The sequence below is a fragment of the Staurois parvus genome, unplaced genomic scaffold, assembly GCF_062004578.1.
Source record: "Staurois parvus isolate SC_StPar_1 unplaced genomic scaffold, SC_StPar_1.0 ptg000291l, whole genome shotgun sequence".
NCBI classification, from domain to species: domain Eukaryota; kingdom Metazoa; phylum Chordata; class Amphibia; order Anura; family Ranidae; genus Staurois; species Staurois parvus.
In genome coordinates, this window is record NW_028318087.1 from 9,643,466 (window position 1) to 9,667,009 (window position 23,544).

Sequence of the window (23,544 nt, forward strand, 5' to 3'; positions counted from 1 at the left end):
TGTGTGAATGCTGACATGGTAGGCCCTCATGGAGGGGGCAGAGCTTGTACACAATGGGAAGAGTGCAGTTCAAGGGTTAATCTGGCCACACACTAGTAGATTATCGAATAAACAGTCATGTGAACAGTCATAGAAAAATACTGATCAGCACCTTCACTGACATGACATACTGTATGTAATTCGAAGGTACTTCAAAAAATTGACTTTCCTGAACAAAAAACACATTCACTGTAAGAGATTCTTTGTTTTACCATGAGGAAGGATGAGTTGGTGTGCCTTAACCACTTCCCCTGGGTGGACATCTTATGACATTCTGGGAGCGAAGTGGTTATACCAGGAGGATACCTGTACGCATCCTGGTATCAAAATTCACAGCTGCCGATTCTCTTTTAGACAGAAGTTATTAGAGTGGCTGAACAGAACACTTCTGTGGGTGACTGACCGGCCATGCGGGGAGCCCAGGACCGCTGCGACTGGCGGCAATGGCTGCACTACACAGAGACAGACTCGATGCTCTTCCCTCTGTGATACCAGAACCAGTGACAAGTATTTTGGCACTTTGGCTTCGGCACTTTGTTTACCTGGCCGTTGGCAGCCAGGAAAGCAGCCAGTCAGACCAGGCTTTGTCTGATCGCCTGCTTTGAAGACCAGAGGAGAAATCTGGGGTCTAATAGACCCCAGATCTTTCAGTAAAGAGTGCCTTTCACTGCCTATTGATAGAACAAGGGATGTTTACATTCCCTCTAAAAACAATAAAAGTGATTTAAAAAAAAAAAAAAGGGAAAGTGTAAAAATAAAAACATTTTTTTAAAGCACCCCTATTTCCCCCATGCTTGCACGTAAAGGCAAATGCATATGTGGGTCACACACGCATGTGTAAACAGTGTTCGCAACACACATGTGAGGTATCCTCGTAAACATTATAGCGAGAGCAATAATTCTAATAATAATAATTTCTAGGGCCTCTGCTGAAGAAATATATAATGCTTGGGGCTTCTAAGTAATTTTCTAGCAAAAAATGTTGATTTTTAAATATAAGTGAGCAGTGTCAGATTTGGCCCAGTATAGAAGTGGTTAAAGTGAATTCTAAGCCCACTTGTAACCTTGAAAACCTATTTATATAAACAATGTGCTTCACCAAGAATTATAACAACTCTGAATTGTACCCTCATTAACCTCCACGCATCAATGACTGCTTTCAGTGATGACACCACCATCTTTAAATCAGCTAGCTTCCTCTTTCAAATCCTTGGTCTGGCTTAGGGATGAGACATTCAGGGCCAGGGAAAAAAATAAAAATATCTTTTAAGGAGTCTGTCTCTGTGCAACCAAACAACATTAAAAGACTCCAGAGGTAGCCGAAAAAAATCACTACTATGATATATTAAGGAGCATATAATGCATGGGACAAGAACAAAACAAAGGAAATCGCTACTAATGGTGGCTGCTGTACTATAGATATGGCATTATGGGGTTAATTTACTAAAACTGGAGAGTGCAAACTCTGGTGCAGCTCTGCATGGTAAAAAACCAGAGTTAGACTTACCAGTAACTCCTTTTCTACGAGTCTTCCAGGACAGCCCTTGAGACATAGAGCTCCTCCCTCTGGGTCAGGAAACACGCCATTCCCCCACGCCTTTAAAAGGCGGACCTCCAGGCCTCCAACTCAGTTTTTAATCGAGAACTAGCGGAAGACACTGAAAGACACAATTATACATAACTATATATCTATATACTCAACCTTAAATATTTCGGTTGAACATTAGAAGGGTGGGAACTACCGGCTGTCCTGGAAGACTCGTAGAAAAGGAGTTACCGGTAAGTCTAACTCTGGTTTTCTCCTTACGTCTTCCAGGACAGCCCTTGAGACGATAATCAAGAACTTACCCCTTTAGGGTGGGCCCACCGCCTGGAGGACCTTGCGTCCGAACGCCTGCTCCCTACCAGACAGGAGATCCAGCGGTAATGCTTCACGAAGGTAGAGAATTTTGACCAAGTGGCTGCGTTACAGATCTCCTCCGGCGAAGCCCCGGCCCTCTCTGCCCAGGAAGCTGCTAACCTAGTTGAGTGAGCTTTAACAAAAGGAGGCGGAATACCTAAAACTTTGTAGGACTCCCCTATTGTCAGCCTAATCCACCTGCCTATCGTGGCCTTAGACGCTGCAAAACCCCTTTACTGCCCCGAAAACAAAACAAAAAGGGAATCTGACTTCCTAAATTCCCGGGATCTGTCTGTCATAAGACTCCTCTTCACATCTAGTAACCCTAGCTTTTCCTCCTCTTTACCTTCAGAGGAAGAACAAAAGGTCGGTAGAACTATATGCTGCGACCTGTGAAAAGAGGATACTTTAGGGAGAAAACCTGGATCCGTCCTAAGCACTACCCTGTCTTTAAGAATGGTCAGGTAAGGCTCCCTAATAGAAAGCGCTTGTAGTTCACTCACCCTCCGGTCTGTCATGATAGCTACCAAAAATACAATCTTTAAGGTTAAGAACCTAATTGTTGACTCTTCCAAAGGCTCAAAAGGCTCACGAATCAAGGCCTTTAGAACTAAGGACAGATCCGAAACCGGACAGGACCTAACTTTAGTAGGCCTAGACCTGGAAAGAGATCAGAAGAAATCCACTACAAAAGGATTTTGTTGCAAGGAGACCTGCAGAAAAATGCTTAGAGCTGAAGCCTGTACCTGCAAGGTGCTGATCGAGAGGCCCCAATCTGCACCCTCCTGAAAAAAATCTAAAATCGTTGGGATGTCCAGAGGCCCCAGCCGGCCTGAACACCATGAGGCAAACTTTTTCCAGACCTTAGCATAAATGGCTCTGGTTACTGGCTTACGACAGTTTACCAAAGTCCTTACCATCGAATCGGAGAATCCCCTGGCCTTGAGGATCTGCTCCTCAAAAACCAAGCCGTCAACCGTAAGTTCTTGACCTGCGGATGCAGAAGAGGGCTTTGCGAAATCAGATCCCTTCTCTCTGGGAGAGGAAACGGGTGAGCTGAAGCAAGCCTTTTCAGTAGGGAGAACCAGGGTCTCTTTTGCCAAAAGGGTGCGATTTAAGACCAAATCCGTCCTTCAAAAATGTTTGCAGGACTGCCGGGACCAGTCTGATCGGAGGGAACGCATAGGTCAAACTGAAGTCTGAAGAGGTCGACAGAGAGTCTATCCCCAAGCTCTGCTCTCGTGGATTCAGGGAAAAAAAACGATCTACCTTTCTGTTTTCCGTGACGCAAATAGATCCACTTCTGGACTTCCCCATTTGCACACTATCTCTTTAAAAACCTCCTGGTTGAGAGACCAATCGTCGTGACTGAGAGGTCGACGACTTAAAAAATCCGCCAGGGAATTCTGCAATCCCTTTAAATGAACTGCCGATATCGACCACAGATTCTGTTCCGCCCAGGTCAGAATACTGCCTGCGATCCTCCTGAAGTGAAGGATTCTGTGTACCCCCTTGCTTGTTTATGTAGGGTACTGTCGCTATGTTGTCTGATCGAATTTGCAAGTGATGGTACTCCAAATTTGCCTGAAAAGCCTCCAAGGCCTTCTGAACTGCCATCAGCTCCCTTTGATTTGAGGGTCTTAACTAGTCTTTCCGGGGCCACCTTCCTTGAGCCATCCTCCCCTCTAGGTGGGCTCCCCAACCAAAACTGCTGGCGTCCGTAGTCAAAATGAGCGGAGCTAACTGTCCCCAATCCAGACCTCCGGTCAAATTTGTTTCCCTTCGCCACCACCAAAGAGACCTCTTGACTCTGGACGGAAGCTGGATCATCCGTTCTAGTGCCAAGCTGTCTCCGTCCCTTACTTTCAAAAAGAAAGCCTGGAGTGGTCTTTGGTGGAACCTTGCCCACGCAACTGCCAGGAAACAAGATGTCATGAGACCTACTGCTGCTGCGACTTCCCTTACTGAGACCGCCAGGCTGCACTGCAACCTTGCCAGTGTCTGATCCATCTTTATGACCTTCTCCCGAGGTAGAAAAATATTTTCCTCTAGAGACAAAATTTCGTACCCCAGGTAAACCATCCTCTGGGAGGGTATAAGAGCAGACTTCTCTCCTGTTGATGAGCCAACCCAGACGATGAAGGAGATTCTGAGCTACCCGTAAGTCCTCGACCAACTGTTGACGAGACCTGGCCACAAAGAGCAAGTCGTCCAAATACGGTACTATCGTGATCGACCTTAATCTCAGGGGAACCAGAGCCTCTGCCAAAACCTTGGTAAAGATCCTCGGTGCTGATGCCAGTCCGAAGGGCAAGGCCCGAAACTGCCAATGGAAGGTCTGCGAACCTATCTTTATCGCCAGCCTCAGGTATTTCTGGCTTGCTTGATGGATGGGAATGTGGAAGTAAGCATCACTCAAATCTAGTGTAGCCATGAAGCACCCCTGGAAACGGATACCCCTTACAGAATAGATTGACTCCATTCTGAAGTGCTTGTACTTTAGAGCCTGATTCAGAGGCCGTAGTCAGTTCGCTTTGAGGCACCTGAACCAGAACCCTCTGGTCCACCAGCTCCCCAATAAGACCGCATAGCGCTTGGGCCTTTCTCTGGTCCTTGGGAAGGTTGGTAACCAAAAACCTGCTTGGAGGACCCTGAATCAGGTTCCAGATGTAGGGGTTTGGGGAGATAGAAGCCTACTGCGGGAGAAAGGACCCCAGCCTTCCCCCTACTGGGCCGCCCAAGTCATTGCGACTTGGAGGCTCCTTGAGGAGGATTGAATAATCCTCCTCTCCCTTTGTTTTATGCCCTGTCCAATGCTTCTTTGGCTGGACCTCCCTACCTTGTAGCATCTGTGCTTTAGGGCGAAAGGTTTTCCTAGGAAAGGCTTTCTTTCTACCTTCTGGAAAAGCTCTCTTCCTATCCGCGGTGCGCTCTAGAGCTTCCTCCAGGCCAGGGCCAAAAAGGTTATCTCCTAAAAATGGCAAAGCACACAGGCGCAATTTGGACGCTAAGTCCCCTGACCAGGTTTTCAACCATAAAGCTCGTCTGGTTGAATTCACCAAGGCTGAAGATCTAGCAGCGAGTTTGACAGACTCCGCCAAAAATCCTGCCGCCTTAAGAAGCAGAGGTAGTGACTTTAAAATCTGCTGCCTTGAGGTTCCTGCCACTAAATGATTTTGTAGCTGGGTTAGCCAGCACTCTAAATTCCTAGCCACACAGGTCGCAGAAAGGGCGGGCTTCAGGCTAACAGATGAAGACTCCCAAGCTCTTCGTAGCAAAACCTCCCCTCTCTTGTCCATAGGGTCTCTCAAAGCTCCCATGTCCTCAAAGGCCAGATCCGTTCTTTTTGAAATCCTAGACAAGGGAGCGTCCAGTCTTGGAACTTTATTCCAGGGCTGCGAAGGATCTTCATCAAAAGGAAACCTTTGCTTCAGCTCTCCGGAAAAGAAAGGCTTCTTTTCTGGATTTTCCCACTCCTGCTTGATGGTCTCAATCAAGGAACTATGTACTGGGAACACCCTGGTCTTTTTAGCGTGAAGCCCCTGATACATGAGGTCATGCTTGGACAAGGCTACTTCTTCCTCCTCAATCTCTAGAGTCTCATAAGTTGCTTTTAAGAGATCATCTACCTCCTCTAAGGCTAATCTATATTTAGAGCCTGCAGAGGCAGGGGTCTCCTCATTTTCGGACCCCGAACCCATCTGTGAAGACGCGAGGGATCGAGGTACCTCCTCATCCTCCTCCCGGGGCTTCCCGCCTAGTGGCCCCTACCACCATGGCTGACTGTGACCCAAGCCCTAGCGGTGCCTGTATCCTATCAAAGAGGGACCGAAAAGCCTGAAACGTTGCCGTCATATCCTCAATGGAGGACAATACTTTATGGCACGTAGTAAAGGACTCATCCCTAACTAAACTATCAACGCAGCTGCAGCATAGGGGTTTCTCATATCCAGACCCCAACTTAGCCGCACACACTGCACACTTCCTCTTTGGAGCCTGCACCGGGGTCCTGTCCTGTGTTTTAACCTAAAAACCAACAAAATAAGTACACATGTATCCACAGTTCCCAAGAAAACAATCCCCTCTGCACCCAGTGCTAGGGGGAACCTGCAGTGTGCCCACCATCACCTACGCATAGGGACTGAGGGACCTCTGACCAACCTCCCAGGAATCAGCATAAAGGGGGGCCTCCCCAAGCCTACCTGCGAGGAGCCGGTGCTGGAACCAGGATCAGCCTGCAAAGGTCCGGCTTCCATCAAGTTCCTGTAGCGTGGAGACAGCGCTGCTTCTTCGCACGCTTTACTGACCGTTTCCCAGGTGGCAGCCTGCGCCTTTCAATGGAGACTGGAACCGGCGTCTCTGGCTCCCGACGATGACGTCACTGGGCGGACTTCCGGCCTCTGGAGTGCAGCCGCCACAGGAAGTAGCCTTACTTCCGGTTTGTGGAGCGCAAAACCCCGCCCCTACCGGAAGTCCTGCCTGCTTCCGCCGCCCAGTGCTCACACCGAATGGCGGGACAAGACCTGCAGGGTCCAGGGGCGAACTTACCACCACACCCCTCCAATGAAACCGCCATCGCCAGTCACCCACCTGGGCATGAAGGCCTACCACCGGCACCAGCCCCACCACTGTGGAAGGTACGCAGGGAGAGGAGGTAAGCAGACCTGCCAAGCACTCTTCCAGGATGGCCCTCCCGAGAGTGCAAGGATCCTAAAGGTTCCTGACGTGCTCCTTCTGGCTCATGAAACACTAAAAACTGAGTTGGAGGCCTGGAGGTCCGCCTTTTAAAGACGTGGGGGAATGGCGTGTTTCCTGACCTGGAGGGAGGAGCTTTACGTCTTAAGGGCTGTCCTGGAAGACGTAAGGAGAAAATAAGCTTCTAACTTCAGCTTGTTCAAATTATTAGGCATTGACTAAAAAATGGAAGCTGATTGGTTTCTATGCAGAGCTGCTGTCGGGGAACGAGAAGATTGTCGCGACGCACGAATCTGCACATATGTAGGATCCCGACAAGACATACAGGCAGGCGGGCACTAGGACCCAGGCGTGCCTGTCACCAATGACGGCGCCGGGCAGGCACTAGGACCCAGGCACACCTGTCGGCGCCGGGCGGGCTATTTAAACCAGCTCTTGCAATGCTCACATTGCCGTATGGTCTTGTTCCTGCTTGCTCCCTATTATCCTGTGAGAGTATCCTGTTGCCGACCCAGCCTGACCCTGATTGCTGTTGACCGTCTCCTGCCCTGACCCCTGGCTCGTCTGACTATTCTTCTGCCTGTTCCTGATTGTCTGACCTCCTGCTGCTGAACCTGGCCTGTGACCTGACCATTCTCTGCCTGCTGCTCTGTACTGTTCCGCCTCCACTGTTACCGACCCGGCCTGTGTCTGACTTTGCTACTGCCTCATGGTGTGTTCCGTCCATCCATCCTGCACGGATCCATCCGTTGCTGGCTGGGCCTGCTGTGCCTCTTCACATCAGGCTCTCATCCTGCTACGTGCCACTGGCGGTTCCCTCTACTACAGCTGGGTGTACCCAGGGGCCGTGACCGGGTCTCAGTCTGCTCCAAGTCCATCCCCACCATCAGGGGCTCTGGTGAACAAGCAGATTGGGACTTAGACTCCGCGCCCTGGGGAAATCCGGTCTGTGGAGCTCTAGAGCTACCGTAAGTAGGTACCTGACAGCTGCACTCGATTTTGCAATTCCCAGTTTTACTAAATCAACCCCTATAAGTCAGTCCTCACATTGTTATTTATAAAGCAAAACTGTAAACAAATGAATCACTAATATGGCATCATTTCTAATAAAGTAGGTAAGCTCTGATTTCATAAAAGCAGGGAGTCTGAAAGTTTTGGACCTTCAAAAACAAGCCATCTTTGGCAGCTCTCCTATACCTGTCCTACAAGTTCTCATTATGCCCCTTCACCTTTATAATCTAAGCCATTAGTGCTTTTATATGTTGATCTCTGGCTCAGGTGAAACTGGGATTTATGTTACTGTGCAGTCTCAAATGATGTCACTTGTTTTTTGTAAATCAAGTTTTACCCGTTCTTAACTTGATGGTAATAGCATATTGTTGTAATTGGGGCTTGGTATGCTTTTAATTAAGCTAAATGACCTATAGGGCAGTAGCAAATATTAGTGGAATTTTTTTTGTTTATGTTGTTCCAAAAAAAAGCACACAAAGGTACGTAAAGGGTGAGGTATGTGTATGACTGTTACTGGGTGAGGGAACACAGGTTGATGTCAGCACAAGGGCACTGTAGGGACTATTATTCAGCAGACACAGACAGTTTCAGGTTTGATGGAAAACCAACAATGACTCTGCAACAGCTTTGTTTATCTTTTTACCAGTTTTGTATGTCAATGGTTTTTATTAATTTTAAACTTTTTAAACAAAAAAGGAACTGAAGAAAAAGGCTCACCCATGCAGGGGCTGTCAATGGCACATAGGGTACAAAGGGAACAATGCTACAACACCAGCAATGCAAACGGCACACCCATGCAGGGGCTATCAATGGCACAGGAAATGTGAAAAATATAGTGTTATATCTCCAACAGTGACGTAAACCAAAGGCAGATCTCTACTGCCTCACAATAGTCAGACAAAGACAAAAAGGAAAGAAAGGAAAGAAGAAGACAAGACCAACAGCAGGGATCTGAGGACACCTAATATTGATCAACAACCTAGACTAGCCGGAGGGAGCGTGGGAAAAGCATTAGTCAACCACGGCTCCCAGATTTTCAAATATTTGCATTGGGAGTGAATACGAATATTCAACATCTGTTCATTAAGCATCAGAGTGGACATATGGTCCTGCACCCCCTGAAGAGGGACAGATGTACTTTTCCAGGCTTGAGCAATTGTTCTTGTTGCCGACAAGAACAAATAGGAGGCCAACTTCTGCTGGGGAGCCAAGAGGCCTGGTATGGGACAATGAAGCAAAGCATACCAGGATTCCCGGCGTATGGAGAGATGAAACTGTGTGTAGAGAAGGCCAAATACACGAGACCAAAACCGAATCATTCTCGGTCATGATCACCATGTATGTAACACATCTCCATGATGGCCACAACCCCGAAAGAAGCAATCACTATAGGTAGAGTTTGCCTGGGCTATACGAGCCAGGACCCAATACCAACGGAACAGTACTTTGTATACCGCCTCCAGCGTGTTTGTGTTGAACGAACATTTAGCTATAACCGACCAGGCCTTATTCCAGTCCTCTGGATCCATGACCTCCCCCAAGTCGCGCTCCCATTGAGCAACATACGATAGGGAAGTACTCGTCAAGCGCCTATTCAAAGATGCATAGAGTAGGGAAACCAGACCTGGGGCGCCAGGATGCTGTTGGCAAAGCTGTTCAAAGGCAGATTTCTGATATGGAAAGGGGGAGGTGCCACACAATGAGGTCAGCCAATGCTGCAATTGAAGATAACGAAAAAATTCCACCTGGGTAACATCCCGCGATTCCCGTAGAGATTTCCAGGTGGGGAAAGACCGAGAAGTCAAGAAGTGTTGCACCTGCGAAAAACCATTGGCCACCCACCAAAAGAATACCCCAGGTTGATCCAAACCTGGTGGGAAGAGAGGATTAATAATTGGGAGCAAAGGTAGAAAGGGTGACATCAAGCCACTAGAGAGGAAAACCGAGTCCCATACGTGCAGGCCAAGGACCAAAAGTGGACTCAATGTCATCGGGTGTAGAGCAGGGGGAAGCCATAGAAGCGTTGATGTCGCAATAGGGGCACAATTAGGTAGTTTTAAAAGAACGCATAGAGGAACATCAGAGGAAGCGTGCAACATAGACAGTGGGGCTATCTGGCTCACCTGATACTTGGCTAAATTAGGTACCTCCAGACCTCCTTGCAGCCTATGAACAAAAAGCATATTTCTGGAGACTCTGGGGCACCGGTCAGCCCAGATAAATTGCATAATCCTCACCTGAATCAGCCGAAGGAAATAAGAGGAGACACGCACAGGGATGGTGCAAAAATAATATAACAATTTCAGCAGGATAGTCCTTTTCACCGAATGAACTCCTCTTATCCAAGACAAGAACGGGAATTGCCAAGAGCACATAAGAGAGGACACGGAACGAAGCAATGGAAAATAGTTGGCAGGAAACAAAGCATCATAGGTGGGGGTCAGGTGAATGCCAAAGTATTCAAGCAAGGATGAAGCCCATTTGTAAGAAAAATGGGACTTCAGGCGCGACAACAAATCTGAGGCCAAGGTGATATTGAGAGCGACCGTCTTATCTAAATGTATACGTAGGCCTAAAATCAAGGAGAAATACGCAAGCACCTGTTGAAAGTTTGGGAGCGTCGTCAATGGATTAGTGAGAGTCAAGAGGGCATCATCTGCAAAAAGTTTCAACTTACATCCCTGTCCCGTGTATGGGACCCCGGTATGTTACAATCAGCCCAGAGCTCTAAGGCCAACAGCTAAAGCACAAAGACAAAGAGCACCGGAGACAAGGGACATCCCTGTTTTGTCCCTCGCCAAATAGGAAAGGGATCTGAGAAATACCCTGCATACTTAGACAAAGGGGAATACAAGGTCTGAATCCAAGAAAGGATAGAATCCCTGAAGCCCTAGCGGGACAACATGAACTGCAAGTATTCACAGGATAAGGAATCGAAAGCTTAGACCGTAATCATCCTGGAATTTTGTTGCAAAAGGTGTATAAGGTGAACCGCCTTACGAGCATTGTCGCCCGCCTGCCTCCCAGGGACGAAACCTATTTGGTCCCTATGGACCAGGCTACGCAAATATTTATTGATTCGGAGACTGAGAATCTTGCCCATTATCTTAAAATCTTCATTAAGAAGCGAAATGTGCCGAAAGGCTTGCGGTTGCTGTACATCCTCTGTTGTCTTAGGAATCATTGAGTTATGGGCTCTGAGTGCATCCAGGGAGGGCAAAGAGCCCTGTCGGAAGTCATTGAAGTAACTAGCCAAGAAGGGCACCAACAAGGTTGCAAATTTCTTGTAGTAGAGGCCTGAAAAGCTGTCTGGGCCTGGGGCTGCCGAGGACCGTAAGGATTTGATAGCTTAAAGTACTTCTGATACAGATACACCTGTATTAAGGGCTATCTGCGCCGCTTCAGATAATCCAGGCAGCCATAAATCCTGAAAGATTGCTTTCACCTGAGCTACAGGAAAGGGATCTGGTTTGGTGTACAAATGTGAAAGGAAGCCCGAGAAGTACAAGACGATCTGCTGGGGATTGGAAGTACAACCCCCCGAAGGGAGCCGCAACTGGACCAGCTTATAGGGTTTCCCCACAGAATTGAGTTTCCTAGTCTCAAGGTCCTACCTTTCCTCAGAGACTGTGTTGCTCCATGTGCTGGCATCCATCTTAAGTTTCTGCAAAGCATGGTGGGAGCCTCTATGCTTTCAGGCCTCTGCGGCTCCTCCTCCAGAAGGGTGTGGCTGATCACATTTAAGTCTGCTGTCTGCAGTTGCTCTTTGCATTTGTGTCCTGTATGTTCCTTTGCAGCAAGCTCTTGTTCTGTTTTCGTTGCTCTCCTGGTAACCGACTCGGCTTGGACAAGACTATTCTCTGCTTTATCCCATTACTTGACCTCCCGTTGTTGAACCTGGCCCGTGACCTGAGTATTCTTGTCTACCGTCTTGTACTGTTTGCTCCTTTGTTATCGACCCGGCCTGTTCGACCACGCTATACGTTTTCCATCTGGCTCCCACCAGCTGTACGCCATTGGCGGCAGTCGTTACCGCAGCTGGGGTTACTCGGGGGCTGCGACCTGGTCTCAGGCTGCGTCAAGTCCATCCCCACCATCAGGGGCCCTGGTGAAGGGCAGCCTGGGGCTTAGACTCCGCGCCCTGAGGGACTCTGGTCTGTGAGTAGCTCCGTCGTCAGTCGCTGCGTGACCCTACCATTAGGCCTGCCTGCCTATTCCACCGCTCCTACCCTAACACCTAGCCAGCATCAGACCCTTCTTATTAGCAAAAAAGGTATAAAACTTATGTTTGGTCCAATGTAGGGACCGATCAACCTCCGAAGAAGCAAGTAAGTCCAGTTCTGCAGCCAGGGTGTCTCGTGTAGGTTTATGGTCCTCGGATGGGTGTGACTTCCAGCGAGCATTCGCCGAGGCCAGAAGAGGATGAAGTTATGAAGGGAGCTGCTCCCGCTTCCGAGCCGCAGCCAGCTGTATAATGTGGCCTTGCATCGTAACTTTATGCTCTTCCCACAAGAGCACTGTCAAAGAAACAGATCCTGAGCTGTCTGCAAAATATATCCGTATGAAGGATTCAATTTGCTGACAGGTGACCTGAGTGGTCAATAAAGACTCATTAATATGCCAATGAAAAGGGCACCATGCCACACCCAAGAATGCAACAAGTAGGACCAGGGGATCATGGTCTGACCAGGGTGAGGAAGGGATAGATATCTGCCTGACTAAAGGAAGCTGTTGCACCTGCATAAATACATGGTCAATTCTGCAAAAACTGTCATGAGGATTGGAGTAGAGTTTGAAGCCACGCCCAGTAGGGCGAAGTTCCCTCCAAACGTCTACCAGTCACGCAGACTGCAGGAGCGAGCGCATGCGTTCATCCTTCACCTAGTCATCAGAAGGGGCTGCCCCCGACCATAGCGCCTAGCTAGGTAACATTTGAATCCCCATAGAGTGATGGGAAATGATAGAACAAAGCGAGAATAAAAATGTGAGAAAAATTTGTGCTGAAAGCGATTAGGGGCATAATAGGAGACAAAGGTGACCTCCTGATCTCAAAGGGTACCCTGCAAGAGTAGATACCTTCCTGTGGGGTCCGCTTTATTCCGGACACAGATGAAGGGCAGATTGCGTTTGAAGGCTATCAGAACACCCCGTCTTTTCTCAGGAGCCAAGGCCGTGTAAAAAGTGGGATAATGAGGCGAAAGATACCGTGGAGCGGAGAACTAGGAAAACCTGGTTTCCTGCAGGCATACCACGTCAGTGTGCTGCGATTTAAGGTGATGGAAGACTTTAGATCTCTTCTGAGGTAAATTAAAACCTTGTACATTTTATAAATGTACTTTCAAGAGGGGCGAAGCCATGGTGGGATCGGTGTAATCTGCTCAGACATAGGTCAGCCAACAATTTCCACTCCTGAGGACAGCCAGTTCTTGGCGTCCTGAAACCCTGCAGAAAAAAATAACAGGCCAGGAAAGATAAGAAAAGCAGGAGAAAGAAAGAACACAAACATTATGTACAATGGCATAGCCATATTATACCTATGGTGAAATTAATCCTACACTCAAAGGATACCAGTTTGGGGTGGCTGTAGCACAGGACACATGGCTGCAGATGGATACATCAATAACATAGGCCCCCAGGGAGCAAAGGGCAACAAACATAAAACATGAAACAATCAATAACATAACTAAATCCCACGTCAATAGGAATAAGGGTCCACAGGAAGTGGGACACACCCATGGAAGCCATGTTCATGATAAACGCATGTGAATTGAGCGTATATGTGAATAAAGTGCAAAAAGTGCAATATACATATAAATAATTCAAAATGATGTAAAAAGCAATAAAAGGAGTTCATAGACTTATTCGTGAATATTAAAACATTTTTTGTGCAAAGATATCAGCTGAAGTAGTGCCTATGGTTGGCACGTGAAGTTATCCGTGAAGTAACTTGTGAAAGGAAATCCACCCTTGGGACGGATGTACATTCACCAGACCATAAATAATAATGCTCATGGGTTATGCTACATCGCACATCTGGGGGTGCAGTGGTATGGTGGCAGCTACAGGGTCTTCCATCCGTCAGGGTGGGTGCCTGGTGGTCCAGGGGAGGAATCCGCTCACCCATAGGAGCCAGATAGGTGCTTATAGTGTAGTATTTTATTATAGTAATGATAGCAAGTAACATAAAAGTATCCACATGGAGTAACAAAAATCAATAAAATAGAGTACCAGGATGCTCCTCTGCAGCGGCAGCTAGACGTCAGCAAAAGGGCTCCACCCAACGCGTTTTGTGTAATAACACATCCTCAGGGGCACATCCATTGCTGACATCTCATTCACATCCCCTTATATAGCCTGCAAGGTGCAAAAATACCATGAGGTGACCGTTGCCATTTTGTTGGTGACAAGCGGTAACGTGACAACCGCGCCCATCTTGCCGAAGTCCGGGCCGGGTTGGATAGTGGCCATTTTATTGGAGGTGTTGGTATACTGTTATGAGAGTACACATGAGAACCGGAACAAAGCTGTTCGCATTCATACGGAGCAGGTTTATTCAAAGAAAGAGGGAAAACAGAAGCTAAAAATCAAATGGCATATAAAGACTAATAAAAGTGTGGTAGTAAAACTTGGATATTTTTCTTAAAAAACGGGGTTTTAAAAATGTATCATATAGATAATAACAATGTCATATTTGACCTAATAATGACCCCTAATACACAGAGATATAAATATGTTGGCATATGATGAATTATTACAATAATAGGACCATATAATATGCTTTGTACGTATAAACCTTCATGATATATATAAAAATAGACCAGATAAACAGAATAAATATGTGGAGTCCACATAAAAACGTATAAAATGGGGAAAAAAACGAAGTTTGCATTAAATAGATGTGTATGACCGTATGAGGTAATTCAAATAGAATTACTGATGTAAAATGTGTCAAAATGTTGTAAAGATATAAAAATGCATATATAAAAAAAATAATAATATATATAATAAGATATGTCTGATCCAGAATTATCATTAATAGCGTAATGAGATTAATATAAAATTATTAAAAATTATAACAATAGTAATAATGGTTTGGATTCATGCCTTGCGAGATATGTACAGAGACAATTCAGTCTATATAAATTACATATGTATAAAAGGAAATGAATCCAGAATAAAATACATAAAATACAATATGTCCATATTGGGATCATAGTATGTATGTTCATAAATCATTCAATTCGTCCACTGACTATCCTGATACATGCTATTGTTATGTGAAAATTTCAGTCATACAGTCACATTCAATGGTACGGATATGATAAATAATATATTCATTTTAGCTTTTATCAATAAAGCAATTTATATTGATTTCAACGTTGTGGCCTAAAGGTGCAAGTGACTTCATCTCGTATATCCACTTTGTTTCTAATTTGGGATATTTTCCTGCGTTTGTTACACCCTCTCCAGTGTGGGCTAAGAATGCCTATACCCACAAATTTAAAATTGTGTGGATCTCTGTGGTGCATGTCCCTATAATGTTTGGACAACGAATGTCTTTGTACCCTTTTTTGATATTGTAAACATGTTCTCTCATTCTATATCTCATTTTTCTTGTGGTTCTTCCAATATATTGTTTATTACAGGAGCACTTGAGGAGATATACCACATATTTACTATTGCTTGTGATAAATGTGTCAATTTGGTAACTTTTATTGGTAACATTCAAAGTAAAGGACGTGATTTTCGGCAGTTTGTTTCTGTTTAAGACACAGATTGGGCACTTGTTGCACTGGTAAAATCCTTTGAGGTTCCCAAACAGTTTAATCTAGTTAGGTGGGTTGATAATATTTGGGGCTATTTTATCTCTGACAGTGGGTGCTCTTCTAAAACCTATTTCTGGTTTTGATGGTAAAATTCTCTTTAAAACTGGGTCATTAGCTAAAATGTTCCAGTGTTTTTTAAAAATATGTCTGACTTGATAACGCTGGATGGAATAATTGGTTATAAATGGACACACCATCTGGGTTTTAATTTTATTGGTGTTATTCGTAATCAAGGCGTTTCTGTCCAACTCTGCCATCGATTTGATAGTTTCGTTTAAAGAACCATTCGAGTATCCTTTTTCCAGAAATCTATCTTTTAGAATATTTGATTGAAGATAAAAATCGGACGTTGTCACAATGTCAACGGATTCTCGTAAATTGTTGGGGATATTATTCAGCCAGGATGGATGGTGGCAGCTGTCTGTCGGGATGAAACTATTCCTGTTTGTTTTCTTAAAAAACATCTTAGTTATGATTTTCATTACATCGTTGATCAGTGCCAGATCTCCTGAAATGATTAATTTCAGCCATTCTCTGGCATAGATGATATCCTCATCCCACTGAGCCATAAATAGATTGGCTAGACTAGGGGCAAATTTGGCTCCCATAGCTACCCCTCTAATTTGCAAATAGTGTTGTTGACTAAACCATAAATAATTGTGCGTCATCACAACGTCCAGTAAGTTTAAAATAAACTTTGTTTGTAAGCATTATTGTAGTTAGATGCATTGTGTAAAAAATTATTTAACAGCCTCCATTCCATCATTATGGTTAATGTTGGTATATAAGGATTCTACGTTCGCTTTGACTAGGTAGGTGTTAGAAGTTATATTAATACTTTTTATATCCATAAGGACCTGCTTCATATCTTTCAGGTACGAGGGAGTGGTTTGTACAAGTGGCTGTAGGAATACATCAATATATTCACCTGCCCTTGCCAATAAGGAGTCTATCCCACTGATAATGGGTCTCCCTGGTGGATTCTTCTGGTCCTTCTGTATTTTTGGTAGCCAGTAAAAAGTTGGCAGTCTTGGCACTGTAGGGCAAAGGAACTCTTTCTTTCTTAGAGATTGTTCCCTGGGTATAACCTGAGTTAATTTAATGTCTTTAATTCCTTTTTGTACGTCAAATTAGGATTTTTTTTCAATTTTTGAATATGTTGCCTTGTCACTGAGTATTTTTAGTGCTTCAATGATGTACTGGGTTTTATCCACTACCACTACCCCACCTCCCTTATCTGCGGGTCAAATCACTAGGTCTTCGTTATTAAGTAAACTGGAAATCCCTTTCGAGATTGTCTCTGTTTGATGAGTTCATTTTATTGTTAGGTTTTCCAAATCCTTTAACACCATGTTTTTAAAGATATTGATGTGTGGATTATTATTGGCTGGAGGGTTAAACAAAGCGGGGTTCCTGAGACCAGACTGTGTTCTACTTTGTAAAGATGTGTGATCTCTTGTGATAGGGTTTTGCAGGAAGTATTTCTTGATGGATACACTCCTCACGAATTTGTGTATATCCACATATGCTTGAAATTTGTTTAACTTGGCTTGGGGTGCAAACTTTACTCCTTTATTTATTTAATAATGATATTTCTTCAGATGATAAAGTGGCTGTGCTAAGGTTGAATATTCCATTAGTGGTCACATTCATCTCCTTTTTGGATCTGTTAATTCTTTTGCCTCCTCTTGACCCTCTTCTTGATGTCTTTTTCTGTTGGGGTGTCTCGGGCCTGATCCTGAAAAAACACTGTTTTGAGGGTACTGTTGATGTTGTTGGGGGGTTCTAGAATTATTCGGGTATTCATATTCTGTCATATGGTATTGGTCCTGATTATTGTAGTGTTGATTATGGTTTCGACCTTTGGGGGCCCTCTATAGTAAGGTCGTTGTTGAAAGGATCATCTGTCTGGTTGAAAATCTCTATAGTTGCTATATGGAGGGCCATGAGGTTTATAGTATGGTTTATGGTTAGGTCCCCTCGGACCTGTGTTTCTTCCTCTATGATTAGGTGAGTTAAATTCCCCCCTGTATAATGATTGGGAGCCTCACCTTTGGGTTTTAGGAACATTATAAAAGTGTTTACCGTTAGAGTTTTTGGGGTTAGGGATGAATCTCATATCCCTACTCCCTATGTCATAATCGGGTACATTACGGAGTGGTGAATATTTGTTATGTGTGTCAATATTATATTCATCATCCTCCATAGATGAAGTACTACTACAAGAGTCTCTTCTGTAGTGTTGATTTTGGTGGTAATAACCCCTGGAGTCTGTACTAGTCTCCTATGTGTGGGTTTAGTAGGGCGGGGAATGAAGGTATTATCATCAAAATGGACCCCTTGTTGTTTTGTGACATCTCCATTATTGATGTTTGAGGATTGCCATTTAAACTCGGTTTTCCTTATAATCACTAACATCTCATTTATATTTTTTCTTTCTTTTTCAGTGGACTCTAAGATCTGTTCAAGTCTGTCAGACTCCGTTTTGTAGTCTTTGTTTCCAATGTATGGTGACAGACTTTCTCTAGTTTTGTTGATTTCGGCATCTAGCCGTATCAATTTTTTCTTTTTTCGTATTATTAGAAATTTTAACAGATCTTGGCATGCATTATTAAAGAATTGGAACCATTCTAATTTGCTATTAGCATCCTCCTTCCCTGGAGGGATGTCCCAGCGTAATGAACGTGGGACCATATCATCCTTGATGTATTTTTCTAGGAAGGATATGTCCCATAAAGTACGGACTTCCACCGTGATAAGATTTTGAAGGTGTAAAAATATACCATGTAGGTTATCATTAATATCCTCCTTGGTAAATGCATCATCAGCTATAGCTGGTCTTTTTGATCTTAATTCAAAGATATCCATGATTATAATCTTACTAGGAATATTAGTATAGAAGCTCAAGTTTGAGGGTCACCAAAGATCAAAGTATTCAAACCCTCCGGAGGGATGACTACAGGTCACAGCATATCCCAACCAACTCAGCCCAGATGGTCCTGCCCCAGTACCCCAACAAGAAAGTCAGCATGGTATCGAATAAGGGCCCACTTAAGCCATCCTCCCTCTCCGGAACCCGGGGGAAATTTCGGCCCAAGCCACCCCCACTAATCCGACCACCCTCACCCAGGACCCCTGATATATTCTGTAGTTGTGGAAAGTCTCGGAGCTCAAGTTTATTCGGTGACCCCCTACCTAAGGAGGGACTCATGGGAAACAGTCGAACAGGACGTAACCCTAAACCAGGACCAAACCGGGAAAGCCCATAAAGTCAAACTCGCAATCCGAGCAAAAGGATTCAACGATGAGGCACAATGGAGGAAGTCCTGGACACAGATTCAGCCCAGTGAGGTGCAGGTTGGACTGGAACGTAGGGGAGTCCGAGGGAGGGCCTTCTTCCAGTTGGATTTTTTTCTCCCAGAGGTGACGGCCCCACCTGGGATCCAGATGGATGCTCCGGGCTCTGCGCAGTGCCTCCCAGAGGGATAAGATGTAAGGATTCCAGAAGGGAGTGGCTACGGCGTGGCAACGGAGTGGCTACGGCCTTGAAAGTCGAAGGTGAGGCGGAATGGAAAGCCCCATGCATTTTTAGTTCCACGATTCACAAGGACCGAAGTGAAGGGCTTCAACTGGCGACATCTCTGAAAAGTGAGCTGGAAGAGATCCGAGAAAAGCTGGTAGCAATGCCCCTGGAAACTGAGGGCTGGGTTATTCCTGGCCACCAAGAGAATAACTGCCTTAGTGCGATAATACGTGAACTTGATAATAATGTCTCTTGGCCCCTCCAGCCGTCAGCGACCCAATTCTCAATGTTGTGGTCAAACTCGAGTCGGTCGATGGGAATGGCAGGGGCCAGCTCCAGGAACAGGGCGGTGGCGGTTGAAGTGAGATCTGTAATGGTTTCAGGAATACCCCGCAGGCGAAAGTTATCACGACGGGAACAGTTCTTGAAATCTTCAAGCCGGAGCAGCGTGTCCACCAATTCTTTCTTAAGGTTGCTCAGATCCTGCTCATGATTTTCAATCACCATGACCACAGCATCCATTTTATCCTCAAGATCGTTCATACGATTGCCCTGCTCCCTGATTTCTCTAGAGAGACGTTCTGTCAGCCTGGAAGTAGCAGGAGAGAATTCTGTCTGCAGCATGGATTTAAAGCAATCCAGGAGCTCAGCGCCCGAAATGCCGCTGCAGGGGCGCCTCTGAAGCAGTGTCCGTGTCATAGGCGGGTTCTGATTCACCCGTGGGTAGCAATCTGGGCGGGTCCGAAAGTGAGGCCGGGGCTTCAGGGAGAACTGTCAGTAGGCTGCAAGCTCTGGCGCGGACTGCCGGGTGCTGGAAGCGTGGGCGGCCCCCGTTTTTTTTTCCCCATAGATGCGTGTTTGCGGTAGCGATCCAGGGGATGGTAGCTGGCAAGCAGCTTACCCCCCTGGGAGCCAGCAGATTGGCCTATGTGTCCAGTGGGTGGGAGCGCATCTATATTAAGTTGTTTGTTATGGTTTTATATGTACCTTGGCTATTAGACCACTTCCCCACAGGGCCATCCAGTTGCAGCACAACCAGGAGGGACAGGCCAGCATCCATCCTCATGGCAGGCAACCTGTCAAAATCTTAGGTAGGGCAGGACTGAACCTATACTGAGTGATCCTGACAATGAGGGTCCTCTGCTTTCAGGGAAGCACGTTCTGGAACACAGGTGACAAGCGCATTGTGAATACAGAATTGCTGCTTTATGTGCCTGTTCTCCTGTCCTTGTGCCAGGATGATGGCAGTTTAGCATAGAGAAAAGAATACTACCATCAATATTTTTGTTACAATAACATATCTGCTCATATCTGATGAAATGTAAGCTGTAAGTTTTGAAAAATAGACAATCCGTTATTGAAATGTATTTTACAGTAGAACTCCAGCCCCCCCCCCTCCCCCTTTTTCTTTCCCTCCTCTCCCTTCATTGTAAATTAAAAAAAAAAGCAAAGTTCTGCCTACACTATCTGTGCCACAGCTCTGTTCCCGACTTACTCCTCAGTCCAGCGCTGGGCAGTCCTTGTCAGACCAGAATAATATTCCTGTGATTCTGCCCATTTCTTGTGTGCCCAGCCTGTCATGTACACACACTCTTAAGGGGCTTCTTGTCACAAACTAGAACGGAGTGGTGCTTACATATCATTACGTGACCGCCATTGGAAGAGAAGAAAGTGACATCTTGCCCGGTAAGAAGACTGCAGTTGGTATAGGGAATTTACAACAAACACTGGTGAGGGCTTCAGGGTATGGCGGGTAACTTGACCGCCTTAAGCCTAGAATGCAGATGTTACTTGAGAGATTTACAGCTCAGTGCACAAGTTAAGGAAATAGCGGCATGCGGTTGTATTTTTAGAAAACCATATATGAGCCTGGAGCTGTTTTACCTTTCCAAAAACAGAACATAACTTTTCAAACACAGAACAGCAGGTAACTGCTCAGGAGGAGAAGAGATCACTATGTAGACATGCTGTCTGTGCACTCCTGGCTACTAGAGATATGGGGAGCATATATACCGTGTGTATTTTTAAACGAGCTGTAGTTTTTACAAAAAAAAAAATTCTAACTTTGGTGTTATGTCATCATTGTAAATACAGATAATTCTCAGTGGAGTTCATACTTAAGATTCTGGATTGAACTTGTACTTCTACAGTAAAACCCTTTACACTGAATTAATTTTGTCCCATTTTTTCTCTCTTTTCAGGTTCCACTGTGTTTGCTGAGATCCAGGGAGTTGTGGATGCCTGTGTCAAGCTCTCTGGGATGCCTGACCTTACCCTGTCTTTTATGGTAAAATAAGGCTTTAGATATGTACTGTATGTTTTCACTGTATAATATTTAATCACTTCAACTCCTGTAAAAGTATACCTCCTATGGACCAGAGCAATGTTTACATTTTAGCTGTGAGCCTATTGATTTAGCAGCAGCTTTGTCTTTTAAATGTCAATCCACCAAAACTGATATTTGACCGGATCTTCAAAAGAGGTTAAATGTGAACTGCTCATTTAAAAAAAAAAAAAAGATAATCATTTTAATCGTACCATACAGGACACAGGCTGAGTATTCATAAACCCTGGCTATAGGCTCATACCTTCAGGTAATTTAACACTGGCAAAGCTTTTGAGAACATGTTCCCTGAATGCTTCCCTTTTAATTCCACCCTACTGTGTGAATCCTTAGATTTGTGGTAGTGTACTACGGAGATGGGCAGAGAAATCACTCTTGGCGTAAATAGTTTATCTTCAGATTCCCCAACTCTTCAATCAACTTGTCACAGTCTTCTACATAATAGAAGCAGTGCATCTTGACTGGTGCAACCTTGGGAACCGTATCTAGACCCTATGTTGTGGTGATGGCCTGTAATGTTTGCTTCGGACAGCTGCACAGGTGCTTGCCTTGGCATCATGTTTAGTCAGCTGCAGGGTGCTATACAGGTCCAGGTTGGTTCCATCCCCATAGAGCCCAAACTTTGAAGACCCCTTTCAAGGTTATGCCCACCATGATGGGCAAAGCCAGGACCCTATATATGGACCAGCATCATGGACAAGTAAGACAGGGATACCCTGTATCTCTAAGCGTTGATGTGAAAACCAGTGCTTGTTTGGAATGTATCCACTTTGGAGTACAAACTTGCCAATAAAATACAACCTTTTAGAGCTGTCTTGGGTGGATCACACCACAGGTCACACACTTTACTGTCACTTCTGCCTAGAAGCCTTTATATGGTAGTCAGGCTCTTCCTCCTGCCCTTTTGCCATGAGGACTTCGCTGTAAGACAATCGGTACCTGGTTGGCTGCGTTCTCTTTCCGGACATGACTGCCCTATATTTTGCACCCTATTGCTTGAGTGCCCCACAGGGGATTACCCTCACCAATAGCTATGGTGGAAACCAGGCTAAAGGGAGCTACAGCAGAAGCTCAAGCAAATATTCACCTGTGACAATGCTTCCTTTGCATTGGAGCAGGGCACAATTTTAGCACCTGTCTCTTCATCTGATTCTAGTTTTATTTCAGGTATGGTACAAGTGACCTACCTGCAGATGCAAATGCAGATTTTTCTACAACCATGTCACAGTTCGTTAAACAGCTAATGGCTTTAATGCAGCCATCACTGTCCAAAGCCTCAACACCAGGCCCCTTCTCCAGCTTCATCGTCTCCACCCAAAACAGATCGCAATGTGCCCAGCCTTGATGAGGTGGGCATGGAAGGGAATGAAGAGGACCAGGAAGCAGTGTTAAAGGAGGCTTCAGAAGATTTCTTTCTCCCATACTCCCTTTATGCCTGAAGCAGGAGCTTCATGCATTATGTTTGCAATGGTGAACATGCTCACTTCTGCTGGGGGCACAAGCCTCAGTATTGTCCCACTTGATCCGCCCCTGTCTCTCCATGCCACCTTTGGGTACAAGGAGACCTGCAAAATCTAAATCTGTGTCACTCCAAGCTCTATTTAGTGGAAAAACTGGATAAATAGTCTGTTCCAGTAGTAGAGCCTGCTGTTTAAGTCCTAAACAAACATTTCACAATACCAATGCTCTTTTATTCAAAGATTCTGCAGATAGGAATTTTCAGATGCAGTGAAAGCTGATCCCCATGTTTCATTTAACTTTAAATAGCTTGTTTGGACCAAGCTGGTCCAAACCAAATCTTTATTTTACTAACGGTTACAGTGGCCTCAGCTACATACAGTTTACAGCACTGTGTTCCACTAGCAGAACGAGAACTTCTAGCACTGCTGCCGGGACAAAACTGAGCCGGGCTGAGTGCTGCTCAGCCATCCAGAGGAAGTTTTGTATTCTGTGAAAGAGTACAAAGCTTCTTCTGATTGGCTTGGGGCAGAGTTTGTGATGTCATTGCCCTGCCCCTCCACCTCAACCAATTAGAAAATGGCTGAACAGCGCTCAGTCTGAATTTTGTTTCGGGAGCGGGAAGGGAAATTCTTGTCCTGCTGCCGCAGCACAATACTGTATACTGTCTGTAGCTCAGGGTACATACAGTTTATAAAACGTTCTCAGCCACTGCATCTGTTTGCGAAGTGAATAGTTAGTTTGGTCC

General features: G+C 45.3%; 1 protein-coding gene across 1 annotated transcript in view; it reads left to right on the forward strand.

The window, feature by feature from the left end:
- AP3M1 (adaptor related protein complex 3 subunit mu 1) overlaps positions 1–23,544 on the forward strand; it is a 75,683-nt gene that overhangs the window by 35,879 nt on the left and 16,260 nt on the right. The window contains exon 5 of the mRNA XM_089682593.1: positions 21,196–21,281. Coding sequence (XP_089538719.1) covers positions 21,196–21,281 — 86 coding nt within the window. The remainder of the gene's footprint in view (positions 1–21,195; positions 21,282–23,544) is intronic.